The sequence below is a fragment of the Protopterus annectens genome, chromosome 5.part1, assembly GCF_019279795.1.
Source record: "Protopterus annectens isolate FY-2018-M chromosome 5.part1, PAN1.0, whole genome shotgun sequence".
Lineage (NCBI taxonomy): Eukaryota > Metazoa > Chordata > Ceratodontiformes > Protopteridae > Protopterus > Protopterus annectens.
Window position 1 is genome coordinate 366,198,332 of NC_056736.1, and position 24,019 is coordinate 366,222,350.

General features: G+C 36.2%; 1 protein-coding gene across 1 annotated transcript in view; it reads right to left on the bottom strand.

Annotated features, from left to right (window-relative positions):
* LOC122803164 (protein sel-1 homolog 3-like) overlaps positions 1–24,019 on the bottom strand; it is a 920,824-nt gene that overhangs the window by 408,051 nt on the left and 488,754 nt on the right. Inside the window, exon 9 of the mRNA XM_044072781.1 lies at positions 4,634–4,810. Coding sequence (XP_043928716.1) covers positions 4,634–4,810 — 177 coding nt within the window. The remainder of the gene's footprint in view (positions 1–4,633; positions 4,811–24,019) is intronic.

Genomic DNA, 24,019 nt, shown 5'->3' on the forward strand with positions numbered 1-24,019 from the left:
GTAGAAAATTAGAAAAGGGGAGCTGAAGATGATGATGATGATGATGATGATAAATTAAATGCAGAACTATATTGACCAACGAGTTTTGCTTTTTAAGCAACATATAACCATGAGTGGATTAAGCAAACGTTATAATTCAATTACATAATCTGCCTTAGTAAATACCCTGATTTCCCTCATTGTATGTAGGCACTAGTACATTTGTACCAAATGAGATATACAGAAGTATGCACATCCAGCCAGTGAGTACCTTTTGCAGAGCTCAAGTACAGAAATCAGCATGAAACCTTTCTTCGATTTGACATATTGTTACTTAGCATATGTTATGCAGACACAGCTTAGGTTAGAAAAAAGTAAATGGTCTCACTGTCTAGTAGACTTTATGACATAAAAGGTGACAAAGAATATAAAGTTAAGTTTTCCTCCAAAATGTCTGCAGGCCTCCACTTGTTGCAGTTCAGAAATACTGCAACAGCCTGGAGGTTAAGGTCTCTAGTAATCATCCTTTCCTGTCAAATCAAAGCCTGGCATTCAAATACACACATTTTATGATTGCTCTTTACTGACAGCCAGACTTTTAATATTGTAGTCACTCTTTGTTCACCCTCATTTAATTACTTAATTCCCTTCATTAATACAGTAGTGCTTGCACAGTTTATACACATCTGTGACATTTGTCAAAAAGATGTTGAAAGACTTTCTTGACAACGATTGTGCTTTTGACAATTGTAACGAAACGCCTAGTAAAAGGCAGTTTAGTTTTAGAGGGACATTAAAAGATTTAATCTACGCGTTTGGTAAAAAGTTAAATATTATCAACGCTATTAAGTTGGATAATGCATACTTGTCTCATTGTATCAACTCAAATATTGTACCAATGGGTTTACGATTTCATAAAACACACGATGGGAATTGATTTAACAGATGTGGTACAACAGGAATTCAATAATTTGTTTGATATGTTTGGAAAAGAGTATATGAAATTACTTATCAAGCGCAATGATTGTAAATTATGTCATATTATGAATGAAATAGAACAAATTAATGAAATTACTTTAAATGATTTAATGTTTATGAAATGGGAAAAACTATATCACAAGCAATTTGAGGCAGCTCAGTTTAGGAGTAAGAAAGCCTTTGAAAGGAAAACTAAAAAAAATACTTAGGGATATGGAACAATATAAATTGGGGAAAGTGTACAATTGGAGAACACACTACCAGAATACTTATAGTACATCAGCATATGAGATACAATAGGGCTCATTTTAGCCTTCTGGCAAAAGGCATGAAATTCATACCAGTCACACATTATAGAGTAGTGGACTGTATTAGTGAAGTTAAAAAGTATGTCAGGAAACTTAATTTGGCTTTGATGTTCAAAAATAAAAATGAACACAAACCAGATAGTAGGAACAAGTTAAAGAAGAAAAGTTGTTATATACCAGTTATGAACAAAGAGGTTCTTAGTTATGAAAGATCGGTTACACATGAGATTTATCAGTCTAGTAGTAAGTTTATAAAGAAAAAAATAAAGTATAATCTAACTAAAGAAGAATTTGCTGTATGTGGAGCTAGGCATGGAAGGTTCACAAATACTACAAGAAGGTGTAATAAGTAAGTACAGCAACTTCAAGATATTTAATTACACAAATATGAGTCTGAATAAGGCTCATTTTAGCCTTCTGGCAAAAGGCATGAAATTCATACCAGTCACACATTTTAGAGTAGTGGACTGTATTTGTGAAGTCAAAAAGTATGTCAGGAAACTTAATTTGGCTTTGATGTTCAAAAATAAAAATGAACACAAACCAGATAGTAGGAACAAGTTAAAGAAGAAAAGTTGTTATATACCAGTTATGAACAAAGAGGTTCTTAGTTATGAAAGATCGGTTACACATGAGATTTATCAGTCTAGTAGTAAGTTTATAAAGAAAAAAATAAAGTATAATCTAACTAAAGAAGAATTTGCTGTATTGGATGAGTTAAGGGAAAACAACAGTGTTAGAGTAATGAAACCCGACAAGGGTGGAGGCGTTGTAATTTACGACGCCATGGAATACAATACAAAAATATATGACATACTGCATGGTTCAGGTAATTATGAGGTCATTTCTATCAATGAGTTAAATATTGCGTATAGAAGGATAGATTTATTTATAGAGGAATTTTTATTAGACAACAGGATAACTGAAGAATTATATAATTTTTTTAAGGTAGAGTACCCTGTTATGTCTATTATGGTAGGTATACCTAAGGTACATAAAAATGTTTCTAACCCCCCATTTAGACCAATAATATCAGGAAGTAAATCCAAAACTTTTCCACTAGGAGTGGCTATAGACTCTTTGTTAAAACATATATATGGAAAAGTGGAACATATGGTTAAGGACTCCTGGGAATTCTTAATGAGATATCCCATTCACATAGCTGATAATGAATTATTGTTTGCCTCCATAGAAGTAATAGATCTATTTATGTGTATCCCCAAGAATCAGGGGATGGAGGCATTTACTGACAGTATTTACAAATATAGCAATTTGGAATGGGACAAAATAAAGTTGATTATTGAACTTATGTCCATAGTATTGGACAACAACTTTATATATTATGAAGGTGAGATGTTCAAACAAACCAAGGGCGTAGCTATGGGGGCAGCATGTGCCCCCATATATGCTAATATGGTAATGTTGGACTGGGAGGAGAATACCATATTTAACAGTGAATTTTTTGGTAATATTAAATATTATTCATGATTTCTGGATGACATATACATTATATGGGAGGGTGATCAGTGTACTTTCAATAACTTTTTGGAATATTTGAACCAAAGTAGTGACTTTTTGAAGTTCACTTCAACGAGTAGTAAAACAGGGGTGGCTTATTTGGATACTTTGGTCACAAGAAAGGATAACATTTTCAAGTCCAATATACAAAGAAAAGAGACCTTTACCAACTCGTACATTGATTATGACAGTAATCATCCAATGAAGTCCAAGAGAAACATCTATAAGGGACAATGTATCAGGGCAGTCAGGATGACCTCAAGTTACCCTGATATGTTAGACGAAGTGCAATACATAACTTCATTATTTAGTGAAAGAGGATATAACAACGACATGATGAAGAAAGTGAGCTCATATGTGATAGATCAATGGGGAAAGAAATATGTGCCATTACTAGGAATGAAATATAACATTATTCCAGATAGTGGTAATGATAAGAACAGAAGTACTAACATTAAGCCATTTAGTAGAGCTTGTATTATAGAATATGGTCCGTTTAGCAATCAGATTAAAGATATTATGAGTAAATATTGGCATATATTGTTAACTAATGATGAAATGTCAGAGTTAGTAGGTCCTAGACCGACCTTTGTTTATAAGATGGGTCAAAATTTGAAAAGGATGTTAGAGACAGGTTATAAAAGAAGGAAGACAGTAAATTCTACACATACAAATAAATGTGGCACATGCCACCAATGCAGTCTGATTAATGAAGAAACAGAGATTATTTTTAAAAATTATAATAGGACGAAATTATTTTTTAAACGGGGTAGTTGTAGTACAAAAATGTTAGTTTATTTAGCCAAATGCATGGTCTGTCCTTCCTTTTATATAGGTAAAACAGAGCAAAACTTCAGGAAAATAATTTATTCTTACCTATACAGTATAAGGACGAAAGACCATAAAAATGCTTTGGCTAAACATATTATTAACAAAGGAGATAATCATCATTTCAAGTTTGCTATATTAGAAGTTGTAGCAAGTAATCCAAGGGGTGGAAATATTAAGTATATTTTGGCATATAAAGAGACATGTTGGCAGATACTGACGGATGCCACGACACCACCAGGATTAAATGATTATATATCAGTTAAATCATCACTAGAGATTATGAATTGATGAAAGTTGTAAACAATTTTATTATATATTTACAGTATTAATTGTTGTTAATATTTTAATATTATTTTTTATAGGTATAGCTTTTTTATGTTGTTAAAGCAGCTTTTTAGTAATGATAGGTTTATTTGAAATGTTAGTTATTCATAGTAGTATACAGCCTCAAGAATTTGAACGTAATTTTGGCACCAAACAGATGTTTTTAAACTAATGGGAATTACAATTTGAATGTTCTGAGGAAGCTCATGGTTTAGTGAGTGAAAGCACTTAACTTTATGGAATAAAACAGATTTTATGATCTATTTATCTGTTTCTGTTGCCAGTGGTTTTGTAGAATACATCTTTTATTCGTGGGTCATTGGCGAGTGGTAGCGTTCTGGACTTCGCCGTTTGGAAAGTATTTGTCAAAAAGATGAAAATATGAAAAAATATTGTTTTACTCACATAGCAGTCAAGCAATGTGTATGTGTACATGCACTTGCACTCTCATATGTGCATGAGTGTTTGTGCCTGTGTGTGTTTGTGTCTATGTAAGAGCATGTGTACATTAGTTACTAAACAAATAAACTGTCATTTTAACAAATCAAATTGTTGATTTGCCCCACAAATTTCATTTTTCAAGTTTCCCCCACTTCTGATTTTTTCCATATCCATGTATACAGCACATTCAACATTTTTATTTGAAATTATACTGCAGACTTGACCAGGAATGCAGGCACACCTCGTAAACACACCTGTTTGGTAGGCTATATTGATATTGTTGCCAAGTCTTCGGATCATCTCCTGCAACAATCTGTAGACAGTTGCTCGCCGACGTGGGAATGGTGCATCCCAAGGAAAGCACTGGAACTTGTGAAGTGTTACATTATTGTACTCCTTGACATAGTTACTGAACAGATTGGGGCAGGCCTCTGCAAGGGAAACAGATCTAATTAGTCATTACTAAACAGTTCTAGCACCTATGACGTGCAACTCCTACTGTAAGGTTTTCTCTGTTTTGACTAAATTACGTATTTTTTTAAACAAAAAACATCTTTATTGAATTATCACTTATAACATGGACAATCATACATTTATATAAATGAAAACAAACGATATTGACATATTTTCAGTTGCAAATATTATGCATCACTTACAATCTATACAGTCTAGACAGTAAAAAATGACATAGCTTATTCAATTCCTGCCTTCCCTTAAACTTCATTCCTCCTCCAAAACATTATTCTGCATGTACTGTTCCCACAGTTCCCATTTTTCCTATGTAATTTGCTCCAACCCATTTCTAAAGATCCCAATTCCAGTTCTTATATCTCTGCTACTATATTCACTACTTCTGCTACAGTTGGTTTAGACGTTGATTTACATTTTCTAGTAACTGCTTTTTTGGTAGCCACCAGATTTAAATTTGCAAAGGACTTACTATGTCTTGGCAATTCTGATTCTGTATCACAGCTTAGAATTCATTTTCTTATTTACACCAATTTTCTCACCCAGTATTTCTGACAGAGTAGTCTGCAGGGAAATTTTAATGTCTGCCACCACATTATACTCCCAGAAATGTGTTCCCAATTATCTATTTCCTTCTCATCACACCTCCAACATTTGCAATCTACCTGAAGAAAAATTCAATGGACTCAGCTTGGGGTATAGAAATACCTATGCAAACACTTCCAAGGAAAGATCCTAAATTTTCTAGACTTTGTTGCATATTTGAGATATGGATATTCTACAAAAGGGCCTTACAGAAACAGATGCTTGTTGTCAGAGCCATGGGCTCAAGCTTAATGCCAAGAAATGTATAGTTATCCCCTTTGGGAAAAAATGTACCCATGAATTACCACATAGGTGGCAGTATACTAAACACCAAAAGTGTGATGAGAGACTTAGGGACACAGGTGGACAGTGGTCTCACCTTCGATAACCACATCGCCAGAACAGTCAGGAAAGCCTTCTATGTGGCACACCTCATCACTAAGGGCTTTTCATCAAGAAAAAAGGAAATCATTGTCCCACTGTACTCATCCCTCATTAGAGCCATTATAGAGTACAACGCCCCATTTGGTATGTACCTCACAAGACATTTGCAACAGCTGGAAAGGCCGCAGAAATACCTCACTAAAAGAATCACAGGCCTAAAGCAGATGCCCTATGCTGACTGTCTAAAAAACTCCAGCTATACTATGTGGCATATCATCTACTCAGAGGTGATCTCTGCTTAACATACAAGGCCATGTCAGACCCTGAGCTGTTGGACATGCTCCACTTAAAGAAATCTCAATCCCTCAGAGCCACATGCTCCAGGGATCTAAACCTTGTCATCACAATGAACAAAACATGCTGGAGGGATAGGTTCCTGACCAAGAGACCCCCCATACTCTGGAATAGACTGTCCATACATGTCAAGCAGAGTGCCTCCTTGGCCCTCTTCAAAAGGAACCTTGACGATTTGATGGGAGATAGGAAATTCACCCTGGCGATCACGTCAGTCACCCTGCTAGACAGGGGTCCATGGAAGTAAATATTGTGGGAAGAAATATCCTGGGAATTGCTATGGCTAGGCTTGTATAGACCCTAGGGCCAACAGCATAGTACCAACCTATGAACCTATACACATATCCTCCCATTATTTCTTTGTGAATTGCTTAACCAATATTTCTTCCCAATCCTTTCTAACCTCCTCTGATTGATTTTTATAGTTATTATTCAATATTTTATATGCCCTACTACTTATCCCTTTTTTTAACAGCAGTTTCTGCTCCTGACTAAATTATGCATTATGCATTGAGAGTGCAGGACTATAACTGTAGACTGCAACCATGCAATACAGCAAACTAAGAAGGACACATTACAAATGAAACCACAGGCAGCAAACAAATACAAATGAAGACAAATGTTAAATATGGCCAGCATTAAAGTTAAATAAGGTCATTCATTTTAATGCACAAAATTCAAAATTATCACTCTGAAAAACATAGCCAGCCTGGTACTTACCTATGAACATATACCTGTAGAATAACATTTATTATTATTCAGTAATAACTGTATAATGGCATATAAACTCCCACAAAAACTGCAGTTACATTTTTCTCTTTATAAACATATTTCTAAAATCTCTATTATGCAATGATTTTTTTGGAGTTTGGGAAAATGTCTATTATCCCCCCTTCTAAATATGTGAACCCTACTTTTAGGGCCAAATGCTATCCATTTGGCCTTTTTTCCTCCTTTATTTGTCCTACTTAAGCCTACAGTCTCCAACAAACCACAAACACATATATAAGGAGACACAGGCTTCTGTGTGATAAACACTGTGGTTTAATAGAAGGATTAATTGCCTTTACTGATGTATTATTCTTAACCAATACCACCTACAGTAATATGGATCATAACTCTCAGTTGTACTGATTCCCACAGCACTTTCTGATTTGCAACCCAAATAAAGCTCCTTTCACAGATTTACGACTTGCCCACAATTTGCATGACTTTTTAAATAGCAGCCAGCAATTGAAAAATGCATTCTGTGAAATGTATTAAAAGTAGATGTTTTAGTTTATATTTTAATTTAAAAAAATGTAAATGTTTGTACTTTTAATGTGCTTACATTGTACTTTTATTTTTCTATGGCTCCAGGAAATGAATCATCACAGCAAGTGATTGGAGGTACTCAAGAGGTGAGCTATAAAAGCCACAGGAACTGTCTGTCTGAGAAGCACCAATGTACAAAACTGAGTCAAGACAGAATAAGTCTGAGATAAGAGTTTTTATCATTTTATTTTTCTGTTCTCGCTCTCCCTTTTTTAATACAACACATGAACTAACCAAACTCAATCACGTTGTCCGGACAGGCAGTTTCCTAATATCATTTGTTGATAGCTGTGGCTGTTTACAAACAGTAAAACTAGGTGAGTAGTACATTTTTTAAATTTTACTTTGAAAATAAAGCATTACCATTATGCATTACTCCAGTGCAGAGCAGCAGCTCAGTAAATTGGCACCCTGGGCAGTCTACCCCCTAGACTGGTACCCCTTCATATTAAAGCTGCGTGGCAAATTAAAAACAAATATGCTCCTGTCCAAAGTTTAAGAGCAAGCAGCTCTTTTTGTTCCTCACCAACATTCTTTTTATTTATTTAAACATCCATACAACTGCTGCTGTCTAAATAAATGAATAAGATGCCACATTGTAATCCTCAATGAAAGCCTGTAATGAATAATTGATAGTCCACTTCTGCATTGCCATTTGGGTCGGCCTATCAGAGATCATGTCCACTAACAACCTGCACCATGGACAGTTGCCTTTTTTCAACCCTAGCTATGGTTCTCCTGCAGTGTTGCAATACACAACATCAATATGCCGCTACAGAATGCCCTACGAGTAGTTAGAGAAGACATGTTACAATCTGATTTCAAGCAATATGCATTTAAAACATTTTCCAAGTAAGATATGGCTCTTTTTTGGTTGATCATTTAGATTCATATTGCCATAGCTAGTTGATTTATGTTCTAGGTGCACTTTATTAATATACCAGTGGATAATGTGCACATTTTAGGGTGTGTGGAATACACTGCTCAATACAGTTGAAGTTCTTTTACAAAAAAATTCATGGTGGGCAACCATGTTAGACACAGTATTTTGCTGTTAGTGGCTCATTTACAGTATACTGATTGCCCCTTTCCAGTGTCCTGCTTGGCTATTGCAAATCATTTTGAGGCATTGTTTGTTAACTTGTGTTTCTGTGAACATTATATCCCACAATCCTAGTGGAAGTGAGAAGAGTTACACTGTCTGTATACAAATCTTACGTTAATTAAGTGTCTAGACTTTTGGCCAAATGTACCTACTTTTCAAGAATCTTTGTCAAAATTTTAAATGTCAGCAAGTTATGAGGTATGATATGGATCAAGACAAATGAAAGTAGTTTCTTTTGCAGATAAGACATCCATTTGCATTTATCATTTATTTGTTTACTATTTGTTGATGGGTTAGATGAAAAAGTGGTACAGGGGTTAGCACTGCTGCCTCATCAAGGATCTCTAATTTCTTCCCATATCCTAAAAACATGCAAGTAAGTCAATTGCTGAATCTCAGAACTGCCATTAGGTGTGTGTGTGTGTGTGTGTGTGTGTGTGTGTGTGTGTGTGTGTGTGTGTGTGTGTGTGTGTGTGTGTGTGTGTGGTTTGGAATCACTTTTTGTCTGGGTTTTCCTCTCAAGTTTCCTTTACAAGGTCCAGACAAAAAATGTCTTTTATACATGTGGCTTTTTTCATATACAGACATATTGCCTGGGACTCACTACCTATACATGTGTGGGACATGTCTTCATTCCTAGTCCAGAAAAAAAGTATCCCGCAGCCTGTCTGCTTAAAAATGTTTTAAACCCTATATTTCCTCTGCTCCATCCTGACTGCTTTGTACTGGTACCTGCTTCCTAAAGTCAGTCCACAGATCATAATCTCCTACTTATATCTACCCACTGTAGTTAGTAACCTCTTCAATATCAGCATACTTTGATTTCCTGACAGAATCATGTGAAAGGGATTTCTGAAGTTTGCATAAGAACAAACCCAGGCAGAACTTTAAATCTATCTTTTTATGGGGTGGAAGGTGGTGGAACTCCTCCTACACCATATTTTCAGCCCACCCCTCTATGTAGGTGGAATGGTTGTCTATAACTCTTTTAGTAATATAACCAACTCTAACATTGCTGTACCTTTGGATAAGACAACCTTCCACTCATTGACCACCTTTGAACTTAGTGCATTTTCATACTCCACTTCATTAGAAACACTATCTGCTGAAAGCAGCCTTCTTAAGAAGGTCTACACAAGTGTTTAGTGTATTTGACATTATGGAATCACCTTTTTACAATGTTCAAAAGTGCTCAATGATATACCTTTAGGAAAATTAATAAAACTTGCATATGACTGTGTTACCAGGGAGAGCTGAGCTGTATTTATACATGTTATATAATATGTGTGATTCATGAACATTCTTACACAATGTGATTGAAGCTTCAAACAATTTTTTGAATTGCTCACAGAGGTGGGAGTACATAAATACATATGGACAACAGAAATGGTACGTCACACACTTTTATGAACTACACATAGCAAAGGTGGAAGTAAGCCACACATATAGGTTCATAGGATCATAGATAGGTACTACGGTATCTACCCTTGCAGGTCATTTTAAACCTAGCCAAGTTTCCTTCAAAGGTAAGACAAACTCTGTACATTCTGTCTGTGAGGTAAACACTTTACCTAACTTAACTATTATGCCAACCCACACACATAAGCTTCATGTCTTTACCTTTAGGTCTCAAGTCAAGTCTAAGAAGGCAAAGAATCAGATTAAGTCATGAAGTCATGTATTTGCCAATTATCAAGTCAAGTCACAGCACAGACACGATAATCAGTAAAAATTATTTTCTACAGATTAATAAAATATATTGGGTGTGATGATTCTAACAAGTCTGTTTCTCACATACTCTTGCATTATGTACACTAGGAAATCATTTATCAGTAATAAGATTTCTTTCACTAAAACAATAACACATGCAAACTACTTTGGCACACAATTTTTATAGCCTATATTATATATTATATTATATTATATTATATTATATTATATTATATTATATTATATTATATTATATTATAGTATGCTTTGTCTATCACTACATGTTCTATTGACTTCAGATGTTTTATGACTACCTAGAAATTGTTAAATTTACATTTAATAAATAAATAAGTTACACTGTCCTTAGTTGCAAGAGATGGGCATGCATATTCAAACCCCATTACCAAATACTTTCATGAGTAGGTTCACTTGATGCTGGCACATTTAGTGCTCTTACTGCTATTTTGAACAGTGAAGGAAGACTCTCATTTTGTTTTTGGCCAAAAACAAACAAAGCTTTATGACTACAATGAGACATTTTCTTCTTTTTTTTTGTGCTATGATGAAAATGAAGCAGAGTCACCACCATTCATTTACATAAGGTCTTGCTTATCCACTGACAGACTGTTTACTGCCAGAACCATGGACTCTGCCTTACTGCTTCCTGGAGAATAATATCTGGTGTGCACAGAGATGTGCACAAATTATTGTGTTACAATTAAACCCTGCACTTTAAAAACAATTTAATAAAACTGAAATATGTTGGTGTAAGATCACATTTAGAAACTTTTTTTTCTTGTTTTTTAACAAGGAATGCTGACTCTTCATAGATGAAGCCACCTCCTCCTTTAGCTTTTCAGTAGTTACAGCATCATGTGACAGCCACAAGAAGCCTAGTGAAGGATCCAGCACAACAGCTTCAGACACAAAGTGTCAGACAAAAGTAGGTGCACTCCATCACTCTGCTGTTCAGGCAGCCTTACATTCATAATGATCCCTTGAAATCATTTGTGGAGACTCTTGAAAGCATTATATCAAACTTTCAAAGCAAAAAACTTTTTCCTGCTGTTTTTCTACGCGATGATTGATAGAGTGGATATTGGGTCCACAGCACTTATTGCCAAACATTTTTCACCCTATGTGAGATCTGTGGCTTCTCTGAAATGGTACCATCATATCAACATGTTTAATAAATTGACTCTGTTGTTTCACTGTAAATATACTCTCTTTGTGACTGCTAAGAATGTTGCACAACTTGTGGTAGTCACAGATGGACAAAGCACAAAGCTGTCCTATTGTTAAAATCCATCAAGTGACTACAGTGGCCAGAATTCCAATTTGTTTAAATTTCCCTCTCGTTCTTGAAGGAGGTACTTGTGTGGAGCAGGGAGATTATATGAGATACCTTGGAAAGAGCTGAAATTACTGTCGCAAGATCGTTTCCTACAAACAACTGCAAAGTATGGATAAAACACTACAGTCTGTGGGATGTCTTCCTCTCCCATTTCTGTTCAAATTATCTTGCAGTTCTGCTACCAGGTCAATCGAAACGTCAGCATCATTGAGATGGTCACTATCATCATCATCATCATTATCATGATGAATAGACTCCCTCTCTACATTAAGCAGAATACCTCATTAACCCTTTTTAAGCTCTTCTTCATGATGGTGTCATTGTCATAGACGATGTGACTGTTTTTATTTTCCTTGATTTGGTGTTGATCACATACTTGTTCAAACTCTTTATAAATTCTTCCTCTAGCATGTAATCCTTGGAGCTAACTACATATGTGCAAGCAGATTTCAGACAAAGATCTTCCATTTTAATATCCGGCCAGTCAGGAGTGTCCCAATGATAGACTCTCATTTCTGTATTTGTTCAGATGTCCACTATAACTGACAACATCTTTGGCATCTGCCAACCTCACCTTATACATTTTACCTGTCCTTCACCATCAGTTTGTCAATCTTTGTAGTGCTTGTCCGCCAGCTTACAAGAGGGTATTCATTCTACAGAACTGACAAGAAATGTTCAAAGTGCTTCTTCTTGATGACATACAGTGACATATAAAACTTTATAATCAAATCTGCTAATATAATATCAGTGATTGCCTTTTGTTTTTTTAACGTGACATTTTTAAAAGATGACACATACACACAGTAATAGAAAAGAAAAAAAATAACATTTCCATTGATATTTTCATGCAGTATACACGTTTACCTTTTAAGGATTTTAATTTACTCTAGCATTACATCAATTACTCAGTTATTCTATTTAATTTGCTGTTTCCCATTACTAAAGCTTCCAGTTCCATTTTTATCTCCTTTGAAATACTTAATATTTCATTTATGCCTGGTTTAGAGTTAAATTTCCATTTTCTACTAATTGCTTTTTTTTGGCAGACAATAGCATTAAACTTAGTAAAGCCTTAACTATGTTTAGGGCAATTCAGATGCTACAGCTTATTTCAAATGAAACATTTCCTTAGTTACAAATATTTGCTCCGCAAACATTTCAGACAAAGCAGTCTGTAGGGAATTTTTAAAGTCTTCCCAGTCATTACATTCCCAAAAAACAGGTTCTCAATTACTTCCTTCCCAGTGCATCTCCAGCATTTGCTACGTCCCCTTGGGTATAAAAATATCTATGCAATACTTTCATGCAAAACTCCTAAACATTCTATATTTTGATACATACTTAGTAGTCATACAGATGTCCTCTCATTGTCCCTTTGTATTTCATAGGATCATAGGAAGTTACTAGGCTATTGGCCCTGAGGCCTTTACAAGCCGAGCCAAAATTTAGCCCATGTTCCGACAAATCAGCACCCGATACCCCTGTCCAGCAGGGACATGTCTTTTCTGTTCCCCATCCAGTTATCCTGGTTGAGCTTAAAAAGGGTTAATGAGTTATTCTGCTTAATGTGGAGAAAGCTTTCTGTACAATGGAGGCAATATGGTGGTCAAAAGTCAGTTTGCTATCAACCTGGGTGCCCAAGTCCCTTACAACTGATTGTGTGCTTAGAACCTTGTTATTAATGTGATCATTTGTGGGGACATCACTCTCCCCAAAGGGGATGATTATGATGCATTTTTTTGGCATTCAGTTTGAGACCATATTCCTGGAGGCAGTCATTTGTTTGGGTGAGACCCTCTTGGAGGATGTCCACAGACCTAAGGGAATTGATGACAGTGACCAGCTTGCAGTCATCTGCAAACTTAGTGAGCCATAGCCCACTGGTTTTGGCCTGCACCTCAGAAAAGTATATCCCAAACAACAGAGGCCCCAAGACCGATCCCTGGGGTACACCGATCTTTATAGGTCTACTGCTTGAGATGGCTTCCCCTATTTTGACTAGGTGGGTTCTATCAGCGAGCCAGTTTGCTACCCATCTGGTAACATACAGATTGATGCCTAGTTGAGAGAGTTTATCTATTATACCCGAGTACGGAATAGTGTTGAAAGGCTTTCGCCAGGTTAAGGTAGGCAGCATGCACCATCTTCCCCTCATCCATGGCTTTGGTGACTGTCTCAAAGGAGTCAACCAAATTTAACAGGCATGACCTCCCTTTGAAGAAATCAAACTGTGTGGGATTGAGTGCCTTGCAGTCTCACTTCCCAATAATCTCTAACCTCTTACGATTGATTCTTATAGCAGTCATGCAATGTTTTATATGCCCTATTAATTATCATATTTTTAAAGCTACTTCTGCTCTAGACACAACTAAAAACTCAACCAGAGCTAATCTTATACTTAACACTCTGATGTCCCTTCCTCTTTCTCTATACTGTTATCAATCCTTAGTAAGGAAGGCAGTCTTTAGCCTGCACTGCAAACTTTCTGTTTGGCCTCATCCCACTCCATTAGCTTTCCCTCTCTGCTTCTTTGCTCTTAATACCTTGGTTCCTTTGCTAATTTTTGTAGCAAATCTCTGCCTCTTCTTCCCTATTTTCTACCACTGCTTGCATTCATCCCTTTTGGTAAAATCTCCTTTCTCCATTACCATGTTTGCTTAATTTTTAGAATACTTTCTGCTATCTTACTGGTATAATATTTTGTATGGTTGCCGGTGTTCTCCTTAAGGACTTGCATCCAAAATACTACTCTCTCCTTATTTATTTTAATTCTCACCTCCCTTCATCATTATTCCTTTTTCTTCTTTGACCAATAACCTTGTACTTCAATTACTTATGCCAGCCTTAACTAGTTCTAAAGAATCCCTTCAAACTGGGTAAGCCTTAACCACCTTGTTCTATTGGGAGAATCAAGTTATATAACTTAATTGTTGCCCACTTCCCCATCCAACTAAATTCCTGCAGTATTTTATTATCATCTAAAACTTCTTCTCCGCCTGATAAAAATACATCTGACCTATATATAAAATTAAAGGGACTAAAAACATTTCACTGCTTGTACCTTGCTATTCATATCCATAATCAAGACCTTCCATCTTCTCAGTTTTTTATATTATCTTTTTTCTTAGTCTCTTCCCACATATCCCTGGCTGCCATAACATAATTCTTTTTAATTCATAGACCAAAATACTTCATCTTACATACCCATAAATATGAATATTGTTGAACCAATTCATATGTGGGTACATAGTTTACTGCTATAGCCGTTGTTTTATCTTCATTTGTTTTATATCTTGAAATGACTTGATACTGCCTCATATTGTTCCACAACACTGAAATTGTAATTTTCTTGATTTTTCAGGTACAAATAATATCATCTGCAAAAAGGTTAACTTTTCTTGATTTTTATACCACTTGTATCCTTGTATTTGTGAGTCCCTTATTCTCTTTACTAATGTTCTAAATATAAGGCAAAAAACCCTCCCACCTTAATTGTTGCCTATGATTCTTTATAGATCCTACTTATTGATCTTATTATTCTATCAGGGAACACAAATGCTGACATTGCCCTACACAAAATCTCAGCTGACTGTATCAAATGCTTTTTTTTGCATCATGACCTATCAACAATACCAACATCAACACTGTTTTATTAATAACTCTAAATGTTTGCCTACCCTCTACAAAACCACATTGATCTGTGTCTATCAATTTTGGCAACACGTGCCACTCTTTTAGCTAGTATAAGTATAAATGCTTTATAATCATGGTTTAAAACTGAAACTGGTCTTAATGAATTTGGATCTGAAGGGTCTTTACCATCATTGGCTCATATAGCCTCCACAGCTTTATTATAAGGTACTGGTACTATCCCACCTTTTAAAATATTATTAAACAAAACTGTTATAGATAAAAGTAGTAAAACATAAATGTCAGAAAAACAGTCAAAATGGATTTCTCTATTTCAGACTAGATGCATGTTTGCATCCTGTGAAGCATGAATACACAGCTATATGTTGTCACTTTGAATAAAGCTCATAGTACTGCTTTGTTATGCAATAAAAGAATACTAAGGAACACTGCTTGTCTAAGAAAAGCAGTTAAATAGCTTGTCCTTGTCTGGTTACATGTTTTGCAATGAATACATCACTGTTTGTGAACTGCACAGATAAAATGTGAAAATAGAGTGTGAGAAAATGCACTGATTGCAGCAGCACTGACAGGTTCTGAATAATGATTGTACTACTCTACTGTCAGTTAATGATGTGAATTATGATTGGAAGGATCTTCCAGAATATTTTGTTTTCATGTACTTAAAGTCTGTAGTTCTGCCATGTTAGCTAGATTACTTTAGACTTTGCTTTATGTCGATAATCTATTCTGAACAGTAAATGTCTTGCCTTAAACTGCTTTCATGTCTTAGTGAATTTACTAATGACAGACGAATTGCTGAGGTACCAGATTGCTTTTGAATAAAATACTGCTGGTAAAGTGCTAGTGAAATTGTGTTTTCTAAGTAATTTTTTCCCCTCTTAACTTCCAAACTTCCACAGGAATACCATCTGTTCATGAAAACGTCCCTGTTGATTAATTTTACATCACTATTTAATTCTCATCCTTTCCTATTTTAGCTATTAATTGTTGAGCATCATCTTATCCTCACCTTGGCATAGTTATGCCTTCCATAAATATTTCCATTTGTGCCTTTATTTGGCTTTGTCATTCCTCTGCTTTATACAAACATTCACAGAATTTCCAAAATATCTCTAATACCCTTATTGGATCTCTGATTATTTTCATGCCACACAGTTCCCAAGTTCGGCAACAACCATTTCAGCTTTCTGTTGCCAGAGCCATTGTGCTAAGAGTTTGTGTGCTCCGGGCTGTTATCAATGAATACTTGCTTAACAGCAACCTTTCTAAGCTTATGCATATTATCCAAATGCTCCCTTATTATCCCTTTATCACTCATAATTTACTCATTTTCTTGTTATGTGTGGTTCACCTTTTTTTGCAATACTTTAACTTTTCTCAACCCCTATAGATAATTTCTACTACTTATTTCCAAAATCTCTTTCCCTCTTATCTCTGCTATATGTTAAACTCAATTTTCATTTTATCCAATTCCTTAGCTACCCATTCTGAAGAAATATCTATCTTCTCTAATAGTGCTCAAATCATTTCTACTATCCATTCCATAAATTCCTCTCTTTTCAACAGATAAGTAGGAAAGTGCCAGCATCTCATTGTTACTTTATTACCCTGCATCTTTTATTTTAGTGTTTATTGCTGTGTGATCTGAAAGTCACTGGGTATGTTCCACTTCTTTCAACTAAATACCCATACTTCTGTGAAATATATTTTCTATACAGTCTAACCTAGTTATTGCATCTTGAGGAACAATATGTAAATTATGTGTTCTTGCTATTACATTCACATCTTCCATTCCAAATATTCTCATATATTTCTTCAGAAACCTACCCTCTTTTGTTAAAGTTTCCCTTCTAGGTCCTCCTGCTACACCTTTGTTATTGCAAATCAGATTCTAGTCCCCACTAATAAACACTATTCCCTACTGAATGCTAAATATTTCAAAAAAAAAAAACTCTTAAGCTCTCCAATAGTAGTTTTAGGAGGAATAAAAATACATGCTAGGATAATCTTTCTTCCCTACAAAAAACAGTTATTAGCATAAATCTACCCTACAAAAAAACATTATTGGCATTTTGTTTTTCCTTTTCTATTGGTATTGGAGCCCCTCTTGCAATCAGTATTATTACTCCCCTTTTCATTTCTTTCTGATACTCTCTGGAAAATCCATTATGAAATCCTTTCTTTGCCAGATTCACAGGCTCATTTCTATCTAAACATGTCCACTGTAACATTGTTATTTGCACCTTACTCTTATTAATATAATTTAGTACTCCATTTCTTGTCTGCACATGCAATGACATTTACATTCCATGCTAATATTGCTTAGGCAGTGCTAATTATAATGTTTCTTATATACATTGCTCATAACACATTGTTTAGTCTTTTCATGATTGTTTGTTCAGATAAAAAATCTATTACTTTCACATATTCTGCATGACAGCACTGTTGAGTATGTTTCTAGCTTGGAACTACATGTATACACTAATCCTTGGAAGGCTGATCTTGTATACAGTTGCTGCTTCTCATCCTTCTTTGAACCCTTGTCACATTTTCCAGACTTTTTGCTTCAATAAAAACATTTAAAAGACAAAAACCTAAATGCATGTTAACCCTTCTGGCCTCTTTTAACCCACAGCAAACACAGAAAAATATATATGTTTTCCAAAATGAGAAGTCTACCCTCCACACAGGGACAGTTGTACAAATAAACAACTGCAGCCACAGGCTTCACCTATTCTAAAGTTAGGTTTAATCATGTTAGAGCCTTTGTTCCCTCTTGCACAGACAAAATCTATCTTTGTCTCATCTCTATTGTCCTCTGGGTGAGGAAAAAACTGTTTGCATGCTCTTAGTAAATTACACCCACTTTTAGCCTAAAGAGAAAGTTCACTGGCTACACTTAAACTAAATTGTGTACTATTTTATATAATGCACCAAAGTACTAAAGCTAATACTTTTTTAACTACTACCAAATGTATCCACCCCCTACTGTTTCAAACTTTATTTATTTTCACTGAACTGTTTTCCAGTTCTCCTTTAGATACTAATTGGAATGTTTCTTATAGAAATGACATTGTTCAGTCCTTTCCTGATTAACTGCTTAAACACGTAGGTTTATCTCCAACTGAACACAGTGGGTTGAGGGTTGGCATAATAGTTAAGGTGTTTACCTTCCAAGCACAAGGTACAGGGTTTAATTCTCACTTTTGAATTAAAACTTGCTAGGTATAAATTACCCTGCAAATGCAGCTAGCCCTGCGCTTATCTATGAACCTATGAACCTATTTGCTGATGAAAAATAGCTAATACCCTTAGAAATACAAGAAAGATCTTTAGTAGAGATCATTCAGAGCACACTGGCCAGGCTTCTCTTGACTAACTGAATCTGTTTTGTGCATTGTCTTCAGCTAAAAATAATTCACTAATGGTAAAAGAAACAGTTCATTTCAGGTGTTAAAAAGAATACAAATTTTCATCATCATTGTCTAGTCTGTTTGCTTAAAACTTCTTCTTGACTACTGCTTAGTCATATTACATTAGTGTAGACTTTCACCTGTATAAAAAACAGGGGAACTTATATTTTAATATACATATGACATAATTCACTTTTGTATCTTCCTCAACAGCTCAAGATCACAACATTAAATTGCTTATGCCCAATCTTTATCTTGTTACATTGTAATATATGGATAAATTACAGGAAAAAGGACTTTCTTACTTTAATATCACTAGCATAAACAGCAGTAAGACTCCCCCATCTCACATTAAAAATACCTCTGCATACTATACAGAACTGCTTTACAGTATAACATGCTGTTTGCTTCAGGAGATTTATTATATAAATATTACTAACATAAAAAAACATCTAATCACAATTACATTTTCAGTTCTTTCATTGTTCTATTAAACATTAGTGATAAAAGAGGGGATTATGTTTTAGAATCATCCCACCATTTTAACACAGTTAAACTTCCAGCCTTTTTCACTGACTTTTTGCAAAAGGACAGTTCTCATGTCTCACTGCATTTATTGACAATGGCAATTTATAATTCTTCCATTTATTCAATAATCTCATGCTATTGTTGGTCTTCCTCCTCACCACCTCAACCTTTAAATAGCAGTATCTAATTCAAATCCAAGGTACTCTTGATTTTTTAGACATCTCTTGGCTTTTTTTCAAATTCTCTATAATTTTGCTTTGGAACAAGAGAAACAGTTTAATTTGCAAATTCTTTCTCTGTGGGCTTGTTACTGTCAGACAAATAACAAGCAGAGTCCCATACAGCTGGCTGGTGCACTCTTTGATGGCTACACTTTTTTTCTATTTCCTCTTTAGCTTGTTTTGTGTCAAAAATGTATTTGATCCTCCAGGAAAAGTATTCTAAAGATAGTTGGATATAGCAAGCCCTGCCTCTCAATTTCTCCCAACTGCAGTGATAATCTTGTTTCTCTTCTGCCTGGTTTACAGTGAATACTCATTTACCAAAATACTGTGGTGCCCCAACTTTTAGCAATTTTTCTCTTTGCCACAGTTTTGTCAGAATCAGCTCTTTCTGCTGGAATGACTGCATCTTTACTAATATATGTCTTGGCTGCTTTCTTGGAGAATTGCTGGATGTGTTTAGGTGTATCATGAGAAATGTCAATGCAATTCATTATGTTACAAGGAGCTTTTACCAGGTGTCATGGGAAATTTCTTTTCACATTTCAGAATGCACGGGCTGTTACACATATTATTACTCATGTTAAACATACCATTACAAATAGAAATATGAGCTATTCCAGTATGTGTTACACTGGCAGATACACAACTGTAGTTATTGTTGTATATGTTGAACAATTTTTCATAAAAAATAAATGTCGAGTTATATCCTGGTATTATAACATCAATGCTTAAAGACATGACTTAATGAGTGGCATATCAGCCTGGCATTGTGCATTGTCAAATCAATGTGATACCACAGCAACAGTAGGACAAGATGAGAAACAACATATATTTTGTGTTACTTGCTTGAAACTGCACAGTATCTTTGCAGTGTGTCGACACACTGAACCTGAGGTGATTATGCATGACACATATATCAGTAAGTTGTGTATACTGATAAGCATTTGTCAGGTATGATCAATGTAAGATGTGCTCTAAGAATGTTGACTGATATGTACACATGGTACCTGTGCAACACTGCACAAAATTTGGCCATTGTTAATGTACTGCATATATTTGTGTTATGCACGTATGGTATTTTCCAACAGCTGCAGTACTACAGATATCACCATGTAAAACTATGATACATATCAGATTCACTACATAGGAGCCTCTGCATCACAATAATAATGAAGTATGTATAGAACAGATATATATGTATGAGACTGAAGGCTGCACTTTCTGAGACAATGGTTAAACACCCTGTATATTGTAAGCATTTATAATATATATTGTATGCAAAGTACATCACACCTGTGCTAAGCCTACACATAGCAGTAGTACAATGGAGGCACTCAGGCTGATGCAATTACCAGACTTTCTATTTGTGTCAGCATTGTTCCCAATTTGTGGAAATGCCACTATCTGCAGAAAATGCATAGCCAATGGCCTGCTATACATATGACTGTGAATCCCCACTTGGAAGTCACTGCCAGGCCTCCAACAGGTCCAGGCACAGTGAAGCATAGCTTATGAAGAACCAGGTTTTATAATGTCCCTATGCTGTTGGACATCACTGTGAAGCCACCATGTTAGCATTTTCTTTAGTGGAAATAGACAAACATGCTAACATGTAAGTATATATAGTGACAAGACACACAGCTGTCAATCAAATATACTATAATCTGCCCCTATATCCATGACACTGACAGACACTGTGTATTTTGTAAGAGTTATGCTTACAGTGCAGTGTACTAGTCAATGCAATGAGCATCATGTTTTCAGCAAAGCACCTAGTGTGTGGTTTTTACAAAGACCAGTTCATAAAAATTAAAATTGTGGAAGCCTAATTGCATATGCATGGGCACAATGCCTATTTATTTGTTAATAATGTATTTATCTGACATTGCTATGTCCTAGTTTGCAGTCCTTACTCTGTATTTTGGCTTTGGTGTGCATTGATTATGTGTTGCTTTTCAGATTAAAGGAGTTTATAGCTATGGTTACAGTTACTTGGAATCTCTAAATTTCATTGTTCAGTGCTGCACATACTAAAGATCTTATGTTACCTACATATTGCAATGTTGTTCAAAGTGCATTTAGCAACATGCTTTGTTTCTGCTCTAGTGTTTTAGTGTGCAATGTATTTAAATGCCTAAACAGTTACTTTCATGCATATTTGTTAGGATAGCTATGTAGTGTATGAACAAGCATTTCTGTTACTGTCACATGGACTACTTAAAACAACTAATGTGAACTATGGAAATATGAAGACTATAATGACTGCTGCACTGCTTATTACTCAGGCTTACAAGTGTATGAGATATGGAACTCAGAACAGCACAAGGCATACATGGTAATATTACCCACACTTGGAGAGATGTATGAATGTAAATAAGCTGTGTATTTATAGGGTCATAGGTTCATAGCTAGGTACTAGGCTATCAGCCCAAGGGCCTAAGTAAGCCTAGCCAACAAGGTTCCCTGGCTTACGCCACCCAAGATAATTCCTGTGCCCCTGTCGAGCAGAGTCACCGAAGTGATCCCTGGGGTGTATTTCCTATTTCTCATCCACTCATCATGATTTTTCTTGAAGAGTGCTAATGAGGAACTTTGCTTGACATAGATGGGTAGCTTGTTCCAGAGTATAGGAAGTCTCTGGGATAGGAATCTATCCCTCCAGCATGCCCTGTTTATTGTGGTGACAAGGTTTAGGTCCCTAGAGCATGTAGCTTGGAGGGATTGGGATTTCTTTAGGTGTAGCATGTCCAACAGCTCTAGGTTTAACATAGCTTTATATGTTAGGCAGAGATCTCCTCGGAATAGGTGATATGCTACAGAGTAAAGCTGGAGTTTTTTGAGATGGTCAGTGTAGGGCATCTGCTTGAGGCCAGTACTCCTCTTTGTGAGGTACTTCTGTGGCGTTTCTAGCTGCTGCAGAAGTCTTGTGAGGTACATTCCAAAAGGGGCGTTGTACTCTATAATGGGTCTAATGAGTGCCAAGCAGAGGGGAACAATGACCTCTTTTTTCCTGGATGAGAACCCTTTTGTGATGAGGTGTGCCACATAGAAGGATTTCCTGACTACTGTGGTGATATGATTATCAAAGGAGAGACAACTGTCCACCTGGGTCCCAAGGTCTTTTATCACACATTCGGCGTTAAGTAAACTGCCATTTATGTGGTAGTTCATGGGTACAGAGTTTTTATGAAAGGGGATTACAATGCACTTTTTGGCATTGAGCTTGAGGCCATGCCTCTGACACCAGGCATCTGTCTCAGTGAGGCCCTTCTGTAGGATGTCCACATCATTTGGGGACTCGACTATGGCTCCTAGTGTGCAGTCATCTGCGAACTTCATTAGCCAGAGGCCTTCTGTGTTAGCCTGTACTTCAGAGAAGTAGATACCAAACAGGAGAGGTCCCAGGACTGAACCCTGTGGTACTCCACTTGTCACTGGTTTGAAGTCAGATTTGAAATCTGCAACTTTTACAGTGTGGGTTATGTCAGTGAGCCTGTTAGCAACCCATTGTGTGATGTAGGGATTTATACCTAGTTTAGTGAGTTTAGCTATAATTCCAGAATGGGGGATGGTGTTGAAAGCCTTGGTGAGGTCAAGATAGGCTGTGTGAACCACCTTACCCTTGTCTATGGCTTTGGTGACTGCCTCAAAGAAGTCGATCAGGTTCAGAAGGCATGATCTGTCTTTCACAAACCTGAACTGGGTGGGGTCCAGAGTTTGGAGGTTACCAATGTCTTTGTTTATGAGTTCCATGATGATACATTCCATGGCCTTGCAGACCAGGCTCATCAGGCTAATAGGGAGATAGTTTCCAGGATCAGTGGTGGCTCCTCCTTTCTGGAGTGGGATAACTGTTGCTGTGCGCCATTCAGACTATGATTGAACATGGTGCTTAGGTGGGGAGCCAGTTCATTCTGAAGTTCATGTAAAACTCAGCCTGGGATGTTGTCCGGTCCCTTGGATGCTGTGTTTCTGGTTTTAGAGAGTGCAGCTTTTACCTGCATAGATGTGATTACAGGGATTCTGCATTCTTCCTGTATAGATATGGGCCCTTTAGGAGGTGAGAGGGGGGTAAAGTTAGCACTGAACCTATCTGCCAGGATGTTGGCAATATCAGTTGGTTCAGTAATTTTTGTGTTGCTGTGCTGTAACTCACAGCAGATCTGGGTGTTGCCATTGAGATTCTTGACATAGCTATAGAATGCTTTGTGCTTGCCCTTAGAATCAGTGGCAATTTTGTTTTCATAGCTAGCTTTGGAGGATCTTATAAGGGATCTCAGCTTCTTACTGAGGCTGACCAGGGAGCTCCTTTACTCATGGGATTTTACTCTCTTTTGCAACAGTTTCTTCCTTCTGTTGTAGAGTTTGTTTATGGCAGGGGACCACCAGATTGGCTTCCTTTTTTTGGAGGATAACATCTTTGTTCTGTTTGGGATAGCATGAGCCATGCACTCGTGTAAGTGTTTATAGAGTGCATTTGTGTAGGTTTAGCAGTTGTAGCTGTATTGTCCATCTGCAACAGGTGTCATGAAGGTCACCACTTC